General features: G+C 36.3%; 1 protein-coding gene and 1 pseudogene across 2 annotated transcripts in view; one reads left to right on the top strand and one right to left on the bottom strand.

Moving 5' to 3' along the window:
- Window positions 1-20,017, top strand: part of CCPG1 (cell cycle progression 1) — a 41,393-nt gene that overhangs the window by 822 nt on the left and 20,554 nt on the right. For both annotated transcript variants that reach the window (XM_032418106.1, XM_032418107.1), the window contains exon 2: window positions 18,834-18,902. In XM_032418106.1, coding sequence (XP_032273997.1) covers window positions 18,843-18,902 — 60 coding nt within the window. In that variant the 5' untranslated portion in view covers window positions 18,834-18,842. The remainder of the gene's footprint in view (window positions 1-18,833; window positions 18,903-20,017) is intronic.
- On the bottom strand, window positions 11,317-14,465 carry LOC116640835 (annotated as a pseudogene).

Genomic DNA, 20,017 nt, shown 5'->3' with positions numbered 1-20,017 from the left:
GTCCACACAGTTCCTTGTATGCTCTACATATTTATCTTTGTTTAATGAATCCAGCTCTGCCATTGGGAGCGGCAATTTTAACGAACTCAGTCAATTACGGTACTTTGTTGGGTGGGTGAAATTTGCCCTGCTTCACAATTGCTTTATTTAAAAACGAAGTGGAGCTTTCTTGCAGCTAGAATAGGTAACTGTTGAGTCCTGCGAATTTTAGATTTGCCTCCTCCAGTAAGGTTATATCCATTGGATAGTGCTTGAACTGTCTCTGTTAGCGCTTCATATTTTTGGTTTAAGGTTTGAATCTTACTAGATCCCACGTTTCTCAGGGGGATACAATGTATCACACCTTGAATGCTAGTGTGAATGGTTTACTATTCTTTGCCGAGTTCTTATCATAAAGGTGAAGGGACAGGAGAAAGTGAGGGTATTATTTTAATGCGTAATTTTTAACCCTTAAAGTGAAGGATAGGATTCTAAAGAAGTTATTAAATAAAAATCATGCCCAAATAATATTCAGGGGTGTGGGAAATACTTTTTAAATGAAAACAGATTAGAAAATATAATTCTAATTTTGTAAATGAAACTATAGAACCAGAAGTGATCATGTCTATTAAAAATAAGCTGAAAAGATAGTTACAAAAGTGATCAGATGGTGAAACCATAAATAACTTTTTCTTTATATTTTCTGGTATTTTCCGAGGAAAAGAACTTAATTTAAAAAAAGGATACTGGTGCAGCAATTCCATAGACCCTTTAAACATTGCTTTAAAAAGCAAATAAGCAACAACAAAAAACCTACACAGAGCCCCTGTTACTGCATCCACAGATTAATTTAAGTGTAAATTATTTGTCTGGAAGGGGCAAGAAATGCATTCGTTGGATTAAAAAGGAAAAAAAGCCCCAGATATGACAATAATTCTTAGCATTTGTACATCTCATTTTAATGTTTTCATTTTGTACGGTAAAATCAACGACAGAAGTGCTTAGTCTTTAGTTAAGGCAGTGCAATGTTGATTATTCCTGTCAATCTATTAGGTGACAAAAGATGGGCATATATTAATATGAAAAGATCTAGAGATAGGAGAATTTTAAATTTATTATTTGTAAGCATTTGCCAGTGGAAATAAAGAAGTTAAGCAATGATGAAATGGGGGCTTTTTTTTTTTAAAGATTTTATTTATTTATTTGACAGAAAGAGACACAGTGAGAGAGGGAACACAGGGAGAGTGGGAGAGGGAGAAGCAGGCTCCCCGCTGAGCAGGGAGCCCGATGCGGGGCTTGACCCCAGGACCCTGGGATCAAGACCTGAGCCGAAGGCAGATGCTTAACCGACTGAGCCACCCAGGCGCCCCGAAATGGGGGCTTTTAAAGCTTGTTTTCATTAAATCACTTTGAGTACCATGTTTTATATAGTACTGATATTTTGGATTGTGCTTACTTTTATTTTCTATTATGGATATGTTGGATATGAATGGGTAAGAAGCATATTATTTAGCCCATATTTTGTTTTCTGTCCTAAAGAAAGGGTCACATTGGTCTTGGTCTTCTGTAGGAATATTCTATGTACTTTTGCAGTTATCAGTCCTGAAAAATTGAGGTTTAACCTCAACTCCCAAGTATCCATTAAGTCTTAATACAATATCCATTCTAAAGCTTTTTTTTTGTTTTTCAAGCTATAGTATTCGTATTTTATTTTCTTTGAAGCTTTGCTTCCTCCTCAAATTTCAATTCCTTTTCACTATTTTATGATCTTTTAATTTTGTATATATTGTGTATTGTTTTAGCTCAATATCTTAATAGGTAATTGAGTCCATTTACAGGGCATAAGAAACAAATTGATTAACATGTTTGATTTACTAACTGGTTCCATAGTATTGTAGTCTCGATTGTGTAGTTGTATTCTTATCTAAGTTAAATAAAGATTTTAAAAAGCTAGATGAGTATGAACTGTTAAGATCCTAGAGCAATAGTTTCTGACATGTAAAGAACATGGACACAGCAGCAAGGCCTGTTAAGCCCAGGATATTTTAAAACAGAAAATGCAGACTCATCTAACAATGCAGAACTACTAGAGGCTGGATTGTTTGCATGTTTATGTGTGGTTAGGTGAGGAAGTTGCCATAATGTATGTGGTAAGTTACATTTTCAAGAATTTCCTTGCTGGCAGTTTTACAGTTTTGACTAGATTAAAACAAATTAGGGATGTGAGTGTGTTTCAAAGGTCATGTCCAATATACTGCACCAGATAAACTTGAAAAAAGTTTCTCAATTTGAGTTCTAAGATGAAATTTAGCCCTATAATGTAGGAAGGATTGGAAGTAACTGATAAGTTTAGGGATTTTCTTTTTTTATAGGGCATCTGATGTTGGAAGCTTGTTTAAGGGCTGGTAGGTTTTTTGAAGGAAGTATTAAAAAATAAAGTGAGTCAAAGATTTTCCTCCCTAATTACAGGAAGTCAGAAATCTAATTTTTCTTTAGTATTTGTCCATAAATCACTATCCTAAAACCTTCTGGTTCGTGTTACCATCATGATGAAATTACTGTAAAAAGAGCATTGGAATGGGAGTCAGGATGTTTTAATGATGTTGAGTGCATAATTTGTGACTCTGTCTTGTTTCCATGTGTACATTGTACGTAATAGCCAATTACCTTACTTCATGGGGTATTTGTGAAGCTCAAATCAGGTATGAAAATGACATCACTTTGTAAGTGGCAGAGTGATCTGCCCCTACAAAGTATTATTGGCTTACATAAGTAGGCCAATACATAAAGTATATCGTGCATTTGAAGTGTGATAAGAATGTGATATGTCTTTTTTGACTAGGAAGTTTGATGGAACAGTCAAATGGTATCTTAATTTGATATTTTGGTAGAGCTTTTGGCTTTTTCTGGGTTGAAGGAAACTTGGCCCCTCTCCTGACTGTGACTTTGCACTCTGCTGCATTAAAGGTCCTGAAACTGCAGTGTGCTTTTTATGGTTGGGCTTTTAATTTTGGTTTTGATTTTTTTTTTTTTTGCACATCTAAAGTCTAAGGAAGATCATCAGTCTAACTTCTGACAGTAGGAAATGGATGTTTTTAATGTTCTAAATGTGTTTAATGTTCTAAAATGTTACTTTAAGTTGATTTCATAACATAGCCTACACTGAATATGAAATCCTAGGTCCTCTGAGAGATACATTGTGTGTGTAAGCATTGGTCTTTCAGAAATAGTTTAGAGCTTAGATACCTTCTTCTGGGGAAGTCAGCCCTGCCTATTACAGCATCTGACCCTTGAGATTAACTTTAAGTAAGGTGGGCATACAGAACATTCAAGTGTTTTAGAAACTTTTCTGAGGACTTTATGAGAGTAAATATAAGTGAAAGTGAAAGGCAAAGGAATATGTTATGTATCATGCATGGGTTGGTAACAGCTGTTTATATGATTAGTTGATAACTCAGTATCTTTACTAACATTTTCTAATATTACCACTAAAAAGTAACAATGAATGTATATTTAATTGGTATTTTTAAAAATGGAAAACAATGGAAGTGAAAATCCCTTTGTTTTTCATAAAATTAGGGCAAATTAAAAAGTGTAGATATATGATAAATATGTATTTTTAATAAGCAAAAATGAATTATTTTTTAAAAATTTGAGAATAGAGGAAAACAAAGAGGCAAAACCCAGTAGTTTTACTTATTTATTCATGAAAAGGAAAAAGGGACCACCAGGGGCCCATGGTGCCCAAATGAGTATAGAGCCTGGTCAAGTTTATGTATATGTTGGCTCTTTTAGGCTCTTCCAGAATTAAGATATAACAGTCTCGGAAAGCCAGGAATTTTTCTCAGAATGAGACTGCCTGGTGAAAGGAATGTTTACATACTAATAGGCATCTTCATTTCCCCACAGTGTTTGAATTCATATTGTTGACTCACTTCATTTCAGACTTTTTATCAGAGGTGTGGCTTCTTTTAGATGGAAGCAAAAGAAGAGTACTTTTATCTTCAAATATGGTAGTAGTTGCTTTTGTTTCCCAATTGAGGGATGTTACAACATAGAAGGAAACTTGTGAAGAAATTGTGTATTGACTCACTTCTTAATTTATTTTCTACATCAAAAGGTTAACCTGTTGGTGCCTTTTTCTGGGCATGGATAAAGTGAAATTACTACTCTGTTCTAGATTTTTTTTTTCCCCAGACACCTATCTTTAGTGATAGATTTCAGTATTTTAAATGAAATCCACTCTATCAGAACTAGGAGAGGGCAACTTACTATAGATAGGTTATGGTTGTCTTTGCATCCACTCGTATGATAAATATAGTAACCAAGAGGCAGGGCAGCCGTAGGACTCACATCTTAATGCCATAATTACTGCACTGTGGACTCATCAAAGCCCTGTTTTCATCAAAGTGTCAGTTTTCCACCGTAAATTTCTCATACCTCAGATAGTAAACATTTTTCTATGACTCCTTTAAGCCCTTTGACTTGTCTTAAGGAAACTGGTCATCCAGAAGATGATTGGATTTGTATCAGTCATATACTGTACTTAAAATTGGGTTTGTCCTTTTATTTTAGAAAAAAATATTTTTTCTGCTGACTATAAAATTAATAAATGGTCATTGAAAATTTAGCAGATACATGTAATTTTGTTTTTTTTTTAGATTTGAAAGATACTCTAAAATTTTAGTATTGCATATAGATTAATATAAATAGCATTTTACTATACATATTTGTCTTGCTTTTTAAAATATATTGATATTTCTCCATGTCAAGGCATGTTGACCTACTCTATTTTTTAATTTTAATAAATTCACTCTTGGTAGACCTTCCACTTTCTAATTTTATATTATAAAAGTTGTTCCATAAACCATTCTTACATATATGTGTATATATTTTCATACTCATGTGAGTATTTCTATCAGATAAATTCCTAGAAATGAAATGAATAGGAAATGAAAGAGAATTGGTGGGTCACAGGGTATCTGCCTGTAAAATTTTGTTCTTAAAAATTACCGAAGGAAGGGTTGCCTGGCTGGCTCAGTCAGAAGAACATGTGGCTCTTGATCTAGGGGTCATGAGTTCTAGCCCCAGGTGGGGTGTAGAGATTACTTAAATAAAACTTAAGAAAAAATCACTGAAAGGATGATAATATACATTTCCACTGTTTACAATGCCTATTTTCCCATATCTTATCTAACTTACCTGTTTAGTCTTTGTTAATTGGTTAGGCATTAAAATAATTTTGCTTCTCTCTGTGTTATTTGGTAGTAGGTTTGAGCATTTTTTCAGTATTTAAGTAAGTTATTTTTGTGTCTTCTATAAATTGTTTGAGTATGTTCCTGGCTAAAATTTTTTTTTATATGTAAGATTTTCTCAAAGACTTTTCCTTTTTAAAAGATTTTATTTGTTTATTTGATAGAGAGAGAGAGCACGAGCAGGGGGAGTAGCAGGCAGAGGGAGAAGCAGGTTACCTGCTGAGCAGGGAGCCTGATGCGGGACTTGATTCCAGGACCCTGGGATCATGACCTGAGCTGAAGGCAGCTGCGTAACTGGCTGAGCCACCCATGTGCCCTGCTTGCTAAATTTTCCACTCAGTGTTTCAACCTTTTTCTTACTGGTTTATTGGTGCACTTGAAGTGTTTTGAAAACTCTTTCATACATGTCACAGATATTTTTCCCTTATATAGTGACTTGGCAAACAAGTGTATGATTTTTATATAAGATCTTTTCCTTTACAATTTCTGGGTTTTGTGTAAAGCTTAGGAAAATGATCATAATTACCTCAGGATTATAAAGCTATTTTCCATTGTCTTTGAGTCTTTTTGTGGTTTCATTTTGTACGTTTAAATCTTTAGCCCTAGGGGCGCCTGGGTGGCTCAGTCGTTGAGTGTTTGCCTTCGGCTCAGGTCATGATCCCAGCATTGTGGGATCGAGCCCCGCATCGGGCTCCCTGCTCCACGGGAAGCCTGCTTCTCCCTCTCCCACTCCCCCTGCTTGTGTTCCTTCTCTCGCTGTGTCTCTCTCTGTCAAATAAATAAATAAAATCTTAAAAAAAAAAAATCTTTAGCCCTATTTTACCAGGTGGTCTTAAAGTTTTATGAAGCCTTATATTAATGCAGGTCTTTCACAAGGCAAACAAAAGATGACATATTCAAAGTCTTTTGTAACTTCATGTTTATGAAGTTTAACGGAGGTTGTGATTCCTGAATGATGCAACTTGGCAAACAGTTTTTTTTTTTCCCCCTTTGGGAGGCAGGATAGGAGAACAATGAAATTTGCTTTCTTTTTTTAATTCAAAAATATTTTATGTGAAAGTGGCTGTTGTATTTCTGCATCTCTTTTATCCTGTACCTTTTATACCAATGGTGGGAAGCTTTTGTGTTGTGTTTTGAGCATCCAAAATGGCAGACAGCACTTAGTTCCATATTCAGAATTGCCTGTCAAATCTTTTGTCCTTGATGTTTTTGGAAAGCCATTTAGCTTTGCCTTTGCTTGGTGAAAATATGTTGCAAGATTTATCTGCTATAACAGTTTAAAAGTCCTATAGAAACTTAGTCTTTTTCAAATAAAGGGTTTACCTAACCATTCTAGCCAGTAAGCTTGCAATCAACTTCCCTAGGGTAGTACTTAGTTTCCCATAGCACAAAGGCCTAGGGGGTACTAGGTACTCCTAAGCCAGGTTTATTTATTGCTAGAATTTGGGGACTGAAAGATAGGGTCGGCATTGTAGTTAGTAAAAAGAAAAGTATAAACTGACCCATTACTTAAGATTAGACTACTTTGAAAAAAGAAAACAGATACAGTGGAAGGTTCTTCCCTCCCACAGTGAACAGATTGAAGACTCCTTAATTCCTGAAAAAGACACATTTCTCACCATCTAACTACAGAAGTATTTGTCAAAATTTTTTGTTGGGTGGGGGGAGAAGGAGAGGGAGAATCTTAAGCAGGTTCCATGCCCAGCACAGAGCCCAATGTGGGGCTTGATCTCACAACTCTGAGATCATGACCTAAGCCAAAATCAAGAGTCAGATGCTTAACCAACTGAACCACCCAGGTGCCCCTGTGTCAGAATGACTTTTTAAATGTGAATTCACCAAATTACCATAAAGCATAGTGACAGAACCATCTTACTTAGTAAAAGTCTTAGATGACTTATTTCTTGTATAACTGTTTTTCATTGATGATAAAAAACCCATCAGCAACTTAAAAATATCCATTAATAGGGTAATAAGCTATGATAAATATAACAATACATTATGTAGTCATTAAAGTCATTTTTGAATAATTTTGAAAACATTAAAAAATTTGTTAAACAGCTAATTGGGAAAAGTAAGGTAGGAAACTTGTTGACCTCAGTGCTTATATAAAATGTTTGGAAGGTAACATATATAAAATTCAGGAAGGTAACAAAAGTAGAAGAGAAGAGTGAGATAGAGGGAACATAGTGGTAGGAATTATAAAATGGAACCAAGGATGAAGATACTCTTCTACACACAATATACATTATGATGTCTATATTTTTACCAAGGATAGGTATCACGAGGGAAAACTCTTCCCATTACTGAAGCCAGCTGTTCAGGATAAGCTCATTTATTCTAACACTAAAATCAGAAATTTCTACTGATGATTTTTCTAAAGAAGATGCTTGAAAATGTAGTGCAGTATGTGCTTACTAACAGTTTCAAGGGACAAGATGATGAGTTCAGTAGGCTCTTTTTTTAGTGACTTGTTAATGTCAATCCATGGCATCACAACAAAGAGTTTATGTTGGAGTAAGGTTAAGGTGTAGTACTTTTATGGGGGCTGTCTCTGCTAAACTGTTAGAGAGTAAAATGCATTTGCAAAAATCTAAACTAGACTTTACTGTTTTTAATACTAAACAGAGAGCATCTTCAGTATTACATCAGAAAAGCTGGTCTCCTGATAGATGCAAGAGTATCATCATCTGACTGCTGAAAGTAAGATGAATATGTGATACAGAAGCCAGCTCCAGCTGGAGACTTTCATCTTTTTTTTTTTAAAAAAGATTCTGCTAGGCTTTTGTAAGAGGTCTTTTTAGAGCTGAGGAGTACAGTAACTGGGTAAGACCGCTGGGGTGATGTGGCTGGCATTAGGCGTCATCAAATTTTCTTTCCTTGCTGCTGGAGACTTTACTGGGAAGCTGAAGAGTGGGTGAAATTGTTAGATGATAGTGGATTTCTTAAGCTTTTCTTTCTCGATGTCTTCATTGTGGTGGTCAGTGATTTTAGTGGCTCTAAATCCCTTTTGAAAATAGGCAGCATTAAAAAAATACAACTATGCTAAGTTTAACAGAGGCAAATTTAGGGGTGGGGCTAAAATTGGAGACCTTTATCAAAGCCTTGAACATAATACTAATATGCAAAGTTACTCAAGGAGAAGAGTAATATAAACTACCATTAGGCAAGTTATGCTAAGAAGAAAGAAGTAAATGCTGTAAATTCAGGGGAAGGAGAGACCATTGTGTCAGAAACTGTGATCTAGGAAAACTTTTGTGGAGGAGGGCTGAGCTTTAAATATAGAGATCAGAAGAAAGGAAGGAGGAAAGCGTTCCAGGAAATGTAACTTGAGTAAATGAAGACATGGAGGTAGGGCTGTCCATTCTGTATTTAGGAGACAGACAGTAAGTAGATCATTTTGACCAGGTAAGAGTTCAGAGAGACCTAAGTGATTGCTAGGTTAGAGCAGGTAGTGAAAGCTTCTGAATATCTCCCTGGACTTTGACTTTGTAGAGAATAATTATCCTCAAGGTCAGGGGGAGACTTTTAAATGGGAAGAAAAAAAAATTCTAGTACTTGGAGTAAGTATTGTATGTAACCTGCAATCAGTTTCATCTTTGTTTGCATATAAGTGTTTAGAGTGGTTGTTTATGTTTAGGAAGGGACCAAGGAAAGAGTTGAAAAATGATACTAGTGATAAGTACCGTAATAATTAACTTAGCATTGTATTGGTACAAAGAATACAGAATGGAGACTACAGAAACTGATGAATAAATGTATATAGAACTTTATATAATAAAAAATGGCATTTCAAATCATAGAAAGTATGGAATTTCAATAATCAGCATAATTTCTAACACCAAAAGGGAAAAAATCTGGATACATAAATTTAAATAGCTCAATGTAAAAGCCAAAATTGAAAAAGTATTAGTAGAAAATATATGAGAATAATTTTGTAATCTTTGGAAAGACTTTCTAAAGCAAGATGTAAAATACAAGTGTTTTAAAGGACACCCTGTTCTCCATCCTCTGCCTTTGCATAAAATTTAAAAACATATTTGTGTTAGAAGGTATTTTTTAAAAATTGAAGCATTTTAGAAGTAAATATTTGTGATAAGTGTAACAGTAAGTTATTTCATGAGCCAGTTTATAAAGAACTACAAATCAGTAAAGATAATCCAATAAGAAAGTGTAACCTAGGAACATTAGATAATTTATAGAAAAAGAAATAAGGATAGCCAATAAACATTGGGAAAGACGTATAATCCCGCTAAGTTATCTGGGAAATGCAGATTAAAATAAGGAGATCGTTTTTGCTCAGGAGGTGATCAGAAATTAAAGAGGGCCATTAGCCTGTTAAGGTTATGGAGAAATAGGTGCCTTCCTATTTTGGTAGGAGACCTTCCCTAACCTTATTTAAAATCTGATACCCTGCATTCAGTTTTCCTCTTTCATGCTTTATTTTTCTCCACAGTACTTGCCACCAACTGGCTTACTACATATTCTGCTTGTTTGTGGCGCTAGAATATGAACTCTCTTCAGGGGAGGTCCTCGTGTTCTGCCGCCCTGCTGTGCTGGATACAGCACTTGGAATAATAATTCATGCATGGCACATAGCATAGCTATCAATAAGTGCCGACTGACTGAATGAATGTTTTATGTTCCAGGTTAAGGTAGTCTCATTTAAACTATTTCCGTAGGGTTGTTATTGGACAAAAAATAGAGTATAAAGGACATTTTAAAAGTTTTTATTAGTTGGGATCTTGGATTCTCTTCCCTTTCTTAAGATGAAATCTGGTTTAAACCAGGCATTTTGATACCCTTTAGGGGGAGGTGAAAGTTCGGGAGCCTTTGAAAAACATTTAGAAAAAGGTTCTTGAAAGCTAGCTAGACTGACTCCTCTTGATCACATTTATAGTACAGCGGCACTTTTGGGACCTTTGCTGACAGCCCATTGGTTGGCTTACATTGGAATTATAGACGTGTGGGAGAATAATGCCCCCATTCTTCTCCATCATATCTAATTCTAGAAGATACGGTTGATAGGAAACTGTATCCTTTTCCATAGTAAAATGTAGCTACTCAGGAAGGATGAGGGGCACCATCATATCAGGTAACACTCCAGTTGTACTTTATGAGATAAAATTAATACTGTTGCTGTGTTATTACTTTTGACAACTGCCACCTAAATTATTTTACAGTTACATCTTTAGCCCATATCTCCCCTAAATTCAGTTTCCAGCTTCCTGCTTGATGTTTCCACTTGGATGTGATAAAGTCGCTGTCTCAAATTTAATGCCCCAAAACAGTTCCACCAGTTTTCTTTTCATAACGTACTGCTTTTGAAGCCTTCCTGTCTCAGTGGCGGTTTCATTTTTGTATTTGTTTAGTCCAGGAGTCCTCTTTCACACCTTACATTCAATTATTTTGGGAAGTGCTGTTAGCTAGCCGTACCTTCAGAATACATGTGTTATCTGTCCACTTCTGACTGTCTTCACAGCTACCACCCTGGTCCACACCACTATTATCTCTCAGCTGGATTATTGTAGCTTTGCCAATGACCTACCTGCTTCTGCCTTTGCTGTCCCCCACAGTGCTGTCTCAGTAAGGCTACCAGAATGATCTGTTTCTTTCCTCGTAATTCTCGTGACTTTTAGTTTCAGTCAGAGTAAAAAGCTAAAAAGTGTTAGGATCTGTAAGGCCCTACATGGTCTGTCCCCTGCTTATTAGCTCTCTGTCCTCATCTCTTCCTACTTTCTTGCTAGGCCACTCTTTATCACACGGGCCTCATTGCTGTTACTCAGAGATGCAGGCTGGCTTCATTCCAACTATGTACCTGCTGTTTGGTCAGAAATGCTCTTCCCCCAGTTAACTGCATAATGATTTCCTTACCTATTCAAATAGTTGCTCAAATATACTTTCTTGTTTTGTTTTGTTTTTAGATTTTATTTATTTGACAGAGAGAGAGAGTGAGAGCGTGCACACACAGGCAGGGAGAGTGGCAGGCAGGCAGAGAGGGGTGAGGGGAGAGGGAGAAGCAGGCTTGCCGCTGAGCAGGGAGCTGGATGTGGGCGTCTATCCCAGGATCCTGGGATCATGACCGGAGCCTAAGGCAGACTGAGCCACCCAGGCGCCCCTCAAATATACTTTGTTAATGAAGCTTTTCCTGACTATGTTTTAAAAAATGAATCCTCTCCAACCCAGCATTTTCTGTATTCCTCCTGTTTTCTCCATAGTCGGAAATAAACCATCAAATACATTGTATATTTTAGCCGTTTATATTGTTTATTGAATGACTCCAGTGTGGAAGATGAAATGCACAATACAATTGAGATGATTTTAATTCAGGGTATTGCAATATGGAGAAAATTCATTAATGAGAAACATCTCAGGGAGAAAACCAAGGGGTTTTATAGGAACAAGTAAACAAGGGAATCATGAAGAGGATGGAAGTGACTTTTAACTGGGATTTTGTGAGAGCAGGTTGGTCCTTTGCAGTTGGTCATTGGTCAGAAGACAAAACAGGACTGGGAGATTTTTCAATGTTCCTTGCTTTCCTTGAGCGCAGGGCTTAGATAAATTTCAACTTAGTCTACTAGGAATAGAACTTAAGCCCCAGGAGGCAAGACTCCTATCTGTTTTATGTATTGATACATAGTATTTTCAATACCTAGCAAGTGCTAAGAATTCAGTAAATGTTGAACAGATGGATAAAGGAATGAATTTAAAATGGTATTTACCTAAGGCCTCCTGTCTGCTGAAGAATGTGATTATACCAATGTGGAATTGGACAGCTGCTGTAAGTAGCTTCATAAATGAGATGAGACTACATGGATTATCATGTATTATCATTCTCTTCCATAGAGTTCTACATATAAAATCTTACAGGTTGTGAAGAAATGTTCCTTAGGATTTCTTATGAAGTGAGAGTCAATTTAAATAATGTCTCCTGTTCTGAAATTTCTTAAGACTTTGGATTTTATCTGAAGGCAGTGTGATTCAGTAGTTTAAATGATCAGATTTATGTTTTAGGATAAACTTAGTGTGGGCAGACTTCTGAAGAAGTGACTGGGAGGGAATTGATGACAGGTGGAGATCCATTAGGATACAGCTGTCACTGTAATTGAAGTGGGAAATGAAGTTGGGTTAGGCAGTGGAAGCGGGAATGGATAAGGAGTTAGACTTGCCTGGATTTTTGGGTCAAAGTGAAGTTTTAGTTATCCTATATCTAGCATTTTTGATCTGATATTTCATGGCTTTTCCTTATAGCCAGATTGGTTTTGGCTAATGCTGTTCTCTTAGATACCAAAAACAGGAAGAACAGCAGGAAGTGATTTTAGTTTTGTAGAGGTTGTATTTGAATGGCCAAGAAACCTACGCAATTGGATATATATGACTGATTAAAGAAACTACTCGGGAATGAAGGAAGCCTGAGTCTAGAAAAATGCTTCAAGTTTGTAATCTTTATTAAGTACCCTCAGCTTTATAACTTTGTATTCTTTATGCCTTTGTAACTTCCCATAAACTCTGCATATTTCTAAATTATTAGTTAAGCTCTTAAAATGGGAAGGGTTTGTGCATATTTACTTTGGTCAAAATAATCAAAATCATGAGGGGAGAGGGAATGGATGGAGAGAAGATGAGATGCTAGAGACAAAGCATTAGATATACAGTGCCTTTGGGCATTTTCCGAAAGACGGTATGAAAATCTTAACATTTTAAAGGAGTAATATATAAAATTATCATTTTAGGAAGATCACTGACAAGTGGGGAGGTTGAGATACAATGGCAGCTTTTAGAGTCAGTGTGTCTAGGGTGGGGCTCAGAAATTTACTTTTTAAAATTTTGCTTTAATTGCAGTGCACCCAACTTTTTGAGAATTGCTGACTTAAAGGGATTCTTTAGTAGGGCTGTGAATTTTACTTATTCAAACCGTTTCTCTGGTGTTGTGGCTGGTAGTCTTTTTCTCATTTGGGGTAGATGTCAAACTTGTTCTTCCTTCAAGTTGAGTAAACAAAGAATTAAACTGGGGCCTAATTTAAGTGGGCTCCTTGATTTGAAAAACTCAAATATGCTAAAGTTGTTCCAATTTAACAATGTATATAACTTTATTTTGAAATGTTGTCTTTGTTAATTTCATCACCTGAGCTATTAGATTACTTTGTTACAAAACAAATGCTAGGAACTGTTTAAAAGAACTGTTTAATGGAAATTACCAAGAGAAGGGTAGGAGATATATACATTAAATATCTCTGATTGGGTTTGGTAACCCACAAATTTTGGAAGGTTATTAACAAAATAAAGCACTGGTAAGTCTCTGGTGAGATGGAGCAGCAGTGAGAATGTGAGCTTATAGAGGAGGTTAGAATCTTTCACATGATGAAAAAGTATGCTTTTAGACTTCAGCCAGTTTTCTTTATCCTTTTTTTTTTTTTAATTGAACAAAAACCTTTTCTTTATAGAAACTATTAAATAGATATCTAAATACAAGATGGATTTTAAAATGAAATGTTATTTGTATTTGTAAAGATATATACACTAATCAAAAGCTATACAACATTAACAGCAAATCCAAGTACAAATGAAGATAATCCTCTGAATTCCATGTTTCATCGAGCATCAAAAACCACCAATCTTTTAGTCCTTTTCTTGTATTATTCTGTATCCACATTCTCTGAATCTGATTGGATCTCTGGATTTTATTTCATTTTCTGTGTGACATTCTCCGCAGATATATATCATCGGCTGCTGCTTCGGGGGTTGAACGTCCTTTTGGGTGTCCATTGATAGTCCCCCCAGAAACTAAGTACTCTGAAGTTCGCGGCGGATTATGGCTCCTCGTTGTGTCTCTCTTTATCCTACTTCTTGTTCCATATAGAATGGTTTTTCCAACTACCCAGTCACTTAAACCAGAAACCTGGGCGTTATCCTACCAACACTCTCTTCCTCCTCTATATTTGGTTATTCAGTCCTTTAAAAAACAATCTTTCATGTCTTCTACAATCTTTTCACCCCTTCCCTTCTCCTTTGTTCCCTCCCACTCATCAGTCCTGGTTAAACGTAGGTCCTCCGCTTCTCTGGGGAGTATTGTGCTGATGGCTTGTATCCCTCATGTCTAGGGCTCTTTAATTGCTTCCTCATCTTAATATATGCACTTTTAAAGATTCATATCTGATTTTCTTTTAATATTCTACTCATACTAGATTAATTGCCTTGCTTAGAACTTTCATATTTAATTTTTTCTCCCTTTGTTTTTGCTCTGTAATGCTTTTTCTGTTCTTTTGGGGAATCCTTCCAGTGCCTTTTTTTTTTTTTTAAGATTTTATTTTACTTATTTGACAGAGAGAGCGAGAGAGCACAGGAGAGGGAACAGGAGAGGGAGAGGGATCATTTTTTAAAAAAATTTTATTATGTTATGTTAGTCACCATACAATACATCATTGGTTTTTGATGTGGTGATCCATGATCCATTGTTTTCGTATAACACCCAGTGCTCCATGCAGTACGTGCCCTCCTTAATACCCATCACCGGGCTAACCAATCCCCCCTCCCCCCTCCCCTCTAAAACCCTGTTTGTTTCTCAGAGTCCATAGTCTCTCATGGTTCATCTCTCCCTCTAATTCCCCCACCCCCATTTTTCCCTTCCTTCTCCTAACGTCCTCCATGCTATTCCTAATGTTCCACAAATAAGTGAAACCATATGATAATTGACTTTCTCTGCTTGACTTATTTCACTTAGCATAATCTCCTACAGTCCCATCCATGTTGATGTAAAAGTTGGGTATTCATTCTTTCTGATGGCTGAGTAATATTCCATTGTATATACGGACCACATCTTCTTTATCCATTCATCTGTTGAAGGGCATCTCGGCTCTTTCCACAGTTTGGCTATTGCGGACATTGCCGCTATGAACATTGGGGTGCATATGGCCCTTCTTTTCACTACATCTGTGTCTTTGGGGTAAATACCCAGTAGTGCAATTGCTGGGTCATAGGGTAGCTCTATTTTTAAATTTTTGAAGAACCTCCACACTGTTTTCCAAAGTGGCTATACCACCTTGCATTCCCACCAACAGTGTAAGGGTTTCGCCTTTCTCCACAACCTCTCCAACATTTGTTGTTCCTTTCCCTGTCCATTTTTGCCATTCTAACTGGTGTAAGGTGGTATCTCAATGTGGTTTTGATTTGGATTTCCTTGATGGCTAATGATGATGAACATTTTTTCATGTGTCTGTTAGCCATTTGTATGTCTTCTTCAGAGAAGTGTCTTTTCATATCTTCTGCCCACTTTTTGACTTGATTATTTGTTTTTTGGGTGTTGAGTTTGAGAAGTTCTTTATAGATCTTGGATACCAGCCCTTTATCTGTAGTGTCATTTGCAAATATCTTCTCCCATTCTGTGGGTTGCCTCTTTGTTTTGTTGACTGTTTCCTTTGCTGTGCAGAAGCTTTTTATCTTGATGAAGTCCTGAAAGTTCATTTTTGCTTTTGTTTCACTAGCTTTTGGAGATGTATCTTGAAAGAAGTTGCTGTGGGCGATGTCAAAGAGGTTACTGCCTATGTTCTCCTCTAGGATTTTGAGGGATTCCTGTCTCACATTGAGGTCTTTCATCCACTTTGAGTTTATCTTTGTGAATGGTGTTAGAGAATGGTCGAGTTTCATTCTTCTGCATGTGGCTGTCCAATTTTCCCAGCACCATTTATTGAAGAGACTGTCTTTTTTCCATTGCATGTTTTTTCCTGCTTTGTCAAAGATTATTTGACCATAGAGTTGAGGGTCCATATCTGGGCTCTCTATTCTGTTCCATTGGTCTGTATGTCTGTTTTTGTGCCAGTACCATGCTGTCTTGGTGATCACAGCTTTGTAATATAGCTTGAAATCGGGCAACGTGATGCCCCCAGCTTTTTCTTTTTTAACATTTCCTTGGAGATTCGGGGTCTTTTCTGATTCCATACAAATTTTAGGATTGTTTGTTCCAGTACTTTGAAAAATGTCATTGGAATTTTGATTGGGATGGCATTGAAGGTATAGATTGCTCCGGGTAGCATAGACATTTTAACAATGTTTATTCTTCCGATCCATGAGCATGGAATATTTTTCCATCTTTTTGTGTCTTCTTCAATTTCTTTCATGAGTGTTTTGTAGTTCCTAGAGTATAGATCCTTTACCTCTTTGGTTAGGTTTATTCCGAGGTATCTTATGGTTTTTGGTGCTATTGTAAATGGAATCGTTTCTCTAATTTCTCTTTCTACAGTTGCGTTGTTAGTGTATAAGAAAGCAACTGATTTCTGGGCATTGATTTTGTATCCTGCCACATTACTGAATTGCTGTATGAGTTCTAGTAATTTGGGGGTGGAGTCTTGGGTTTTCCGCATAAAGTATCATGTCGTCTGCGAAAAGAGAGAGTTTGACTTCTTCTTTGCCAATTTGAATACCTTTTATTTCTTTTTGTTGTCTGTTTGCTGTTGCTAGGACTTCTAGTACTATGTTGAACAATAGTGGCAAGAATGGGCATCCTTGACATGTTCCTGATCTTAAGGGAAAGGCTCTCAGCTTTTCCCCATTGAGGATGATATTCGCTGTGGGTTTTTCATAGATGGATTTTATGAACTTGAGGAATGTTCCCTCTATCCCTATACTCTGAAGAGTTTTAATCAGGAAAGGATGCTGTATTTTGTCAAATGCTTTTTCTGCATCAATTGAGAGAACCATATGGTTCTTCTCCCTCCTCTTATTAATGTGTTCTGTCACATTGATTGATTTGCGAATGTTGAACCACCATTGCATCTCGGGGATAAATCCCACTTAGTCGTGTTTTTTTTTTTTTTAAATGGGGAAACAGTACTTTTTGTGTTCTCTCTTTTTAAATTTTGGCAACTAATTCAGGTAAAAAAAATGCTCTCTTGCATGTCTTAAACATTGCAACCTCATTTATAAAGCCTTTTTTTTTTTTTTTTTAAAGATTTTATTTATTTATTTGACAGAGACAGACACAGCGAGAGAGGGAACACAAGCAGTGGGAGTGAGAGAGGGAGAATAAAGCCTTTTTTGACCATTCTCCTTTCCTCCTGCTCAGTCTTTGTGTAGTCTCATATGTTAACCCATAATTTTCAGTATGTTATAAAAGACTTGAAGTACAAATAGTAACATATCAAAAGGTTTTTTTAAACTCATAAAAACTGGTTCAATGAGGAATTGGGAGTTATATAGTTAACTTAATAAGGAATGCTGAAATAAAATTACTAAGGCATAAAAATTGGTTAATACCCTCCCTATAGGATATGCAGACTATAGCCTTTGGGGTAATCTACTGGAAAGAAGACATTGCACTGTAATAGTTTACCTTTAAATTTATAGTTATAAACTGCATGGGCCCTAATCAGTTATAAGTAGTAAATCAAGTAATTGAGTGACTTCAGGTGAACTTATTGGAAAATGCTCTAGCATGACAGTAAAAGTCATACAATCATCTTTATATCTTTTTTTAGATTTTGAATAATTTGTTTGAAAACATGCTAATTTTTATATCGTTAGTGACCAAGCATCTTCTCATTTTAATTATTATTTTTAGGGGCGAGTAGGGGCAGAAGGAGAGAAAGAATCTTAAGCAGGCTCCATGCCCAGCATGGAGCCCAACGTGGGGCTCGATCTCATGACCCTGAGATCGTGACCGGAGCCAAAATCAAGAGTCTGATGTTTAACCGACTGAGCCACCCAGGTGCCCCAGCACCTCCTCTTTTTAAAACGTTAATTTTTCTGGAATCACTAATGGAAGATTTAGACCAATATTTTTTGCCTTGTTCTAATTTGAACACTGGTTCCATATTAAATTGTCTGCAGTAGAACTTTCTGTTAGAACACCAACCATCAAGTTGGATTTATGTGTTCTCAGTGTATGTGCAATAATAGAAGCATTTATAGAACTTAAATGTATAGAACAAAGCCAATAAGATACCATTTAATTAGCTTGGTTTTGAAGTTTAAATAGGAGTTTCAGATAGAAAGGGGAAAACAAACCAGGTAGAGTGACCAGTAGTATATGTGCTGGTTTAGGACTTAAGTTTAGGTTATTGTCAATGACCACAAGTTTCTAACCATCTCTGGTCTTCTTCCCCCTATTTTAATTCAGGTGAAGTATTTATTGCTGACACCGTTATTTTCATAAAAACTGTGATCATGTTTCTTCCCTGCTTGAAAAATCTCAATTGCTTCATGTTGCCAAGACAATAGACTTCATTTTCCTTGGCCCAGGAGCTCTTCCACTCCCCTGTTTGGTCTCTCAACCCTTGATTTATCCACACAGTAAAATTGGCTTCTCCTTTCCCTTCAGTTCTGCTTGGCCAAATCCTACATTTTCTTTCAGACTCAGCTTCTTTATTCCTACAGTATGACTGACTGTACTATTCTAGCTCAGAAGGATGTCTTAAAAGTTTGGTTGTGTTTGTTCATACAGGTATGCAGTTATATGTCCTACATGATAAATCTATGGGTGGGTTGTCTCAGTTTCTACCTGGAAGGTAGGCAGTAAGCTATGTTTCATACTTGGGCACATATAGTGCTTCCTGTAGAATTTTTTAAAAATGTACCCAACATGACAACATGTTTTTGTATTTGTAGACCTGAAAAATGTCTGAAAATTCCAGTGACAGTGATTCATCTTGTGGCTGGACTGTCATCAATCATGAGGTATGCTATTTAATACTTTTTTTTTTTTTTAAAGATTTTATTTATTTATTTGACAGAATCACAGCGAGAGAGGGAACACAAGCAGGGGGAGTGGGAGAGAGAGAAGCAGGCTTCCCGCTGAGCAGGGAGCCCGATGTAGGGCTCGATCCCAGGACCCTGGGATCATGACCTGAGCCGAAGGCAGATGCTTAACGACTGAGCCACCCAGGAGCCCCTATTTAATACTTTCTATAAGGACATTTGTAATACTACAGTGTATCACCTGGGTTTTTTGAAGGCCAGTATTTTTCTACATTGAAGCCTGAGGTTCCACTGTCTATAGCTTGGACATTTTCCCACCCACATTAAACTTTACTGCTGAGAACTCTTCATGAGACAGTGTCTTCTGCATTATTGTACGTTGCTTTTCTTGGCTTTGAGACATTAGGCAAATTATTTATTGAGGGTTTATTTTTGTTTAGGCCCTGTACTTTTACCTACATTCTCATAGAATTTTAAACAACCTCTGTGGTATAGATTGTTTTCATTCTCATTTCGTATTTGAGAAAACTAGAGCTTAGAGAAGTTAAGTAATTTGGCCAAGATTATGTAACTAGAAAATATCAGAGCCTGCATTTAAACAGACCAGAAAGGAACAAGGGGAACATGTGTTCTACTTCGGATATGTTACGCTACCTTATGTTACTGACAGAACTTGATTGAAAAAGGACTCTGGCTAGAAGGCTTTCAAAAGAGTTTTATTAAAGAAGTATGATGTTACATGACTAGTATATAATAAGCATTAATTTATTTTCCACACTGGTAATATATGTTCATTGTAGAAAAATCATAAAAATACTGATGAGTAGATGTAATAAGTTAAAAATCATCTATATCTATTTAAAGTTTCAGTGGATTTATCTATAGTTTTCCTATTTGTTTTTAGGATCTCTTAAGCCTTGACTTGTTTTCCTTGATTAATACAAATTTTAAGTGGTAATTTTATAGAATTACTTTGATAATTTAAGATTTAGACAGTTGGTTACTCATGTCTTCTTAAAATCAACATTAGCTAAAAAGCGATTTTTTTTCTGCAATAAAATTTGAAAATTTAATAGCAGCTGTACCAATTGAGA

This window comes from Phoca vitulina, unplaced genomic scaffold (assembly GCF_004348235.1).
Source record: "Phoca vitulina isolate PV1807 unplaced genomic scaffold, GSC_HSeal_1.0 scaffold20, whole genome shotgun sequence".
Classification (NCBI taxonomy): Eukaryota; Metazoa; Chordata; class Mammalia; order Carnivora; family Phocidae; genus Phoca; species Phoca vitulina.
Note: the sequence above shows the minus strand (reverse complement) of the source record. Positions and strands in the feature narration are given on the sequence as shown.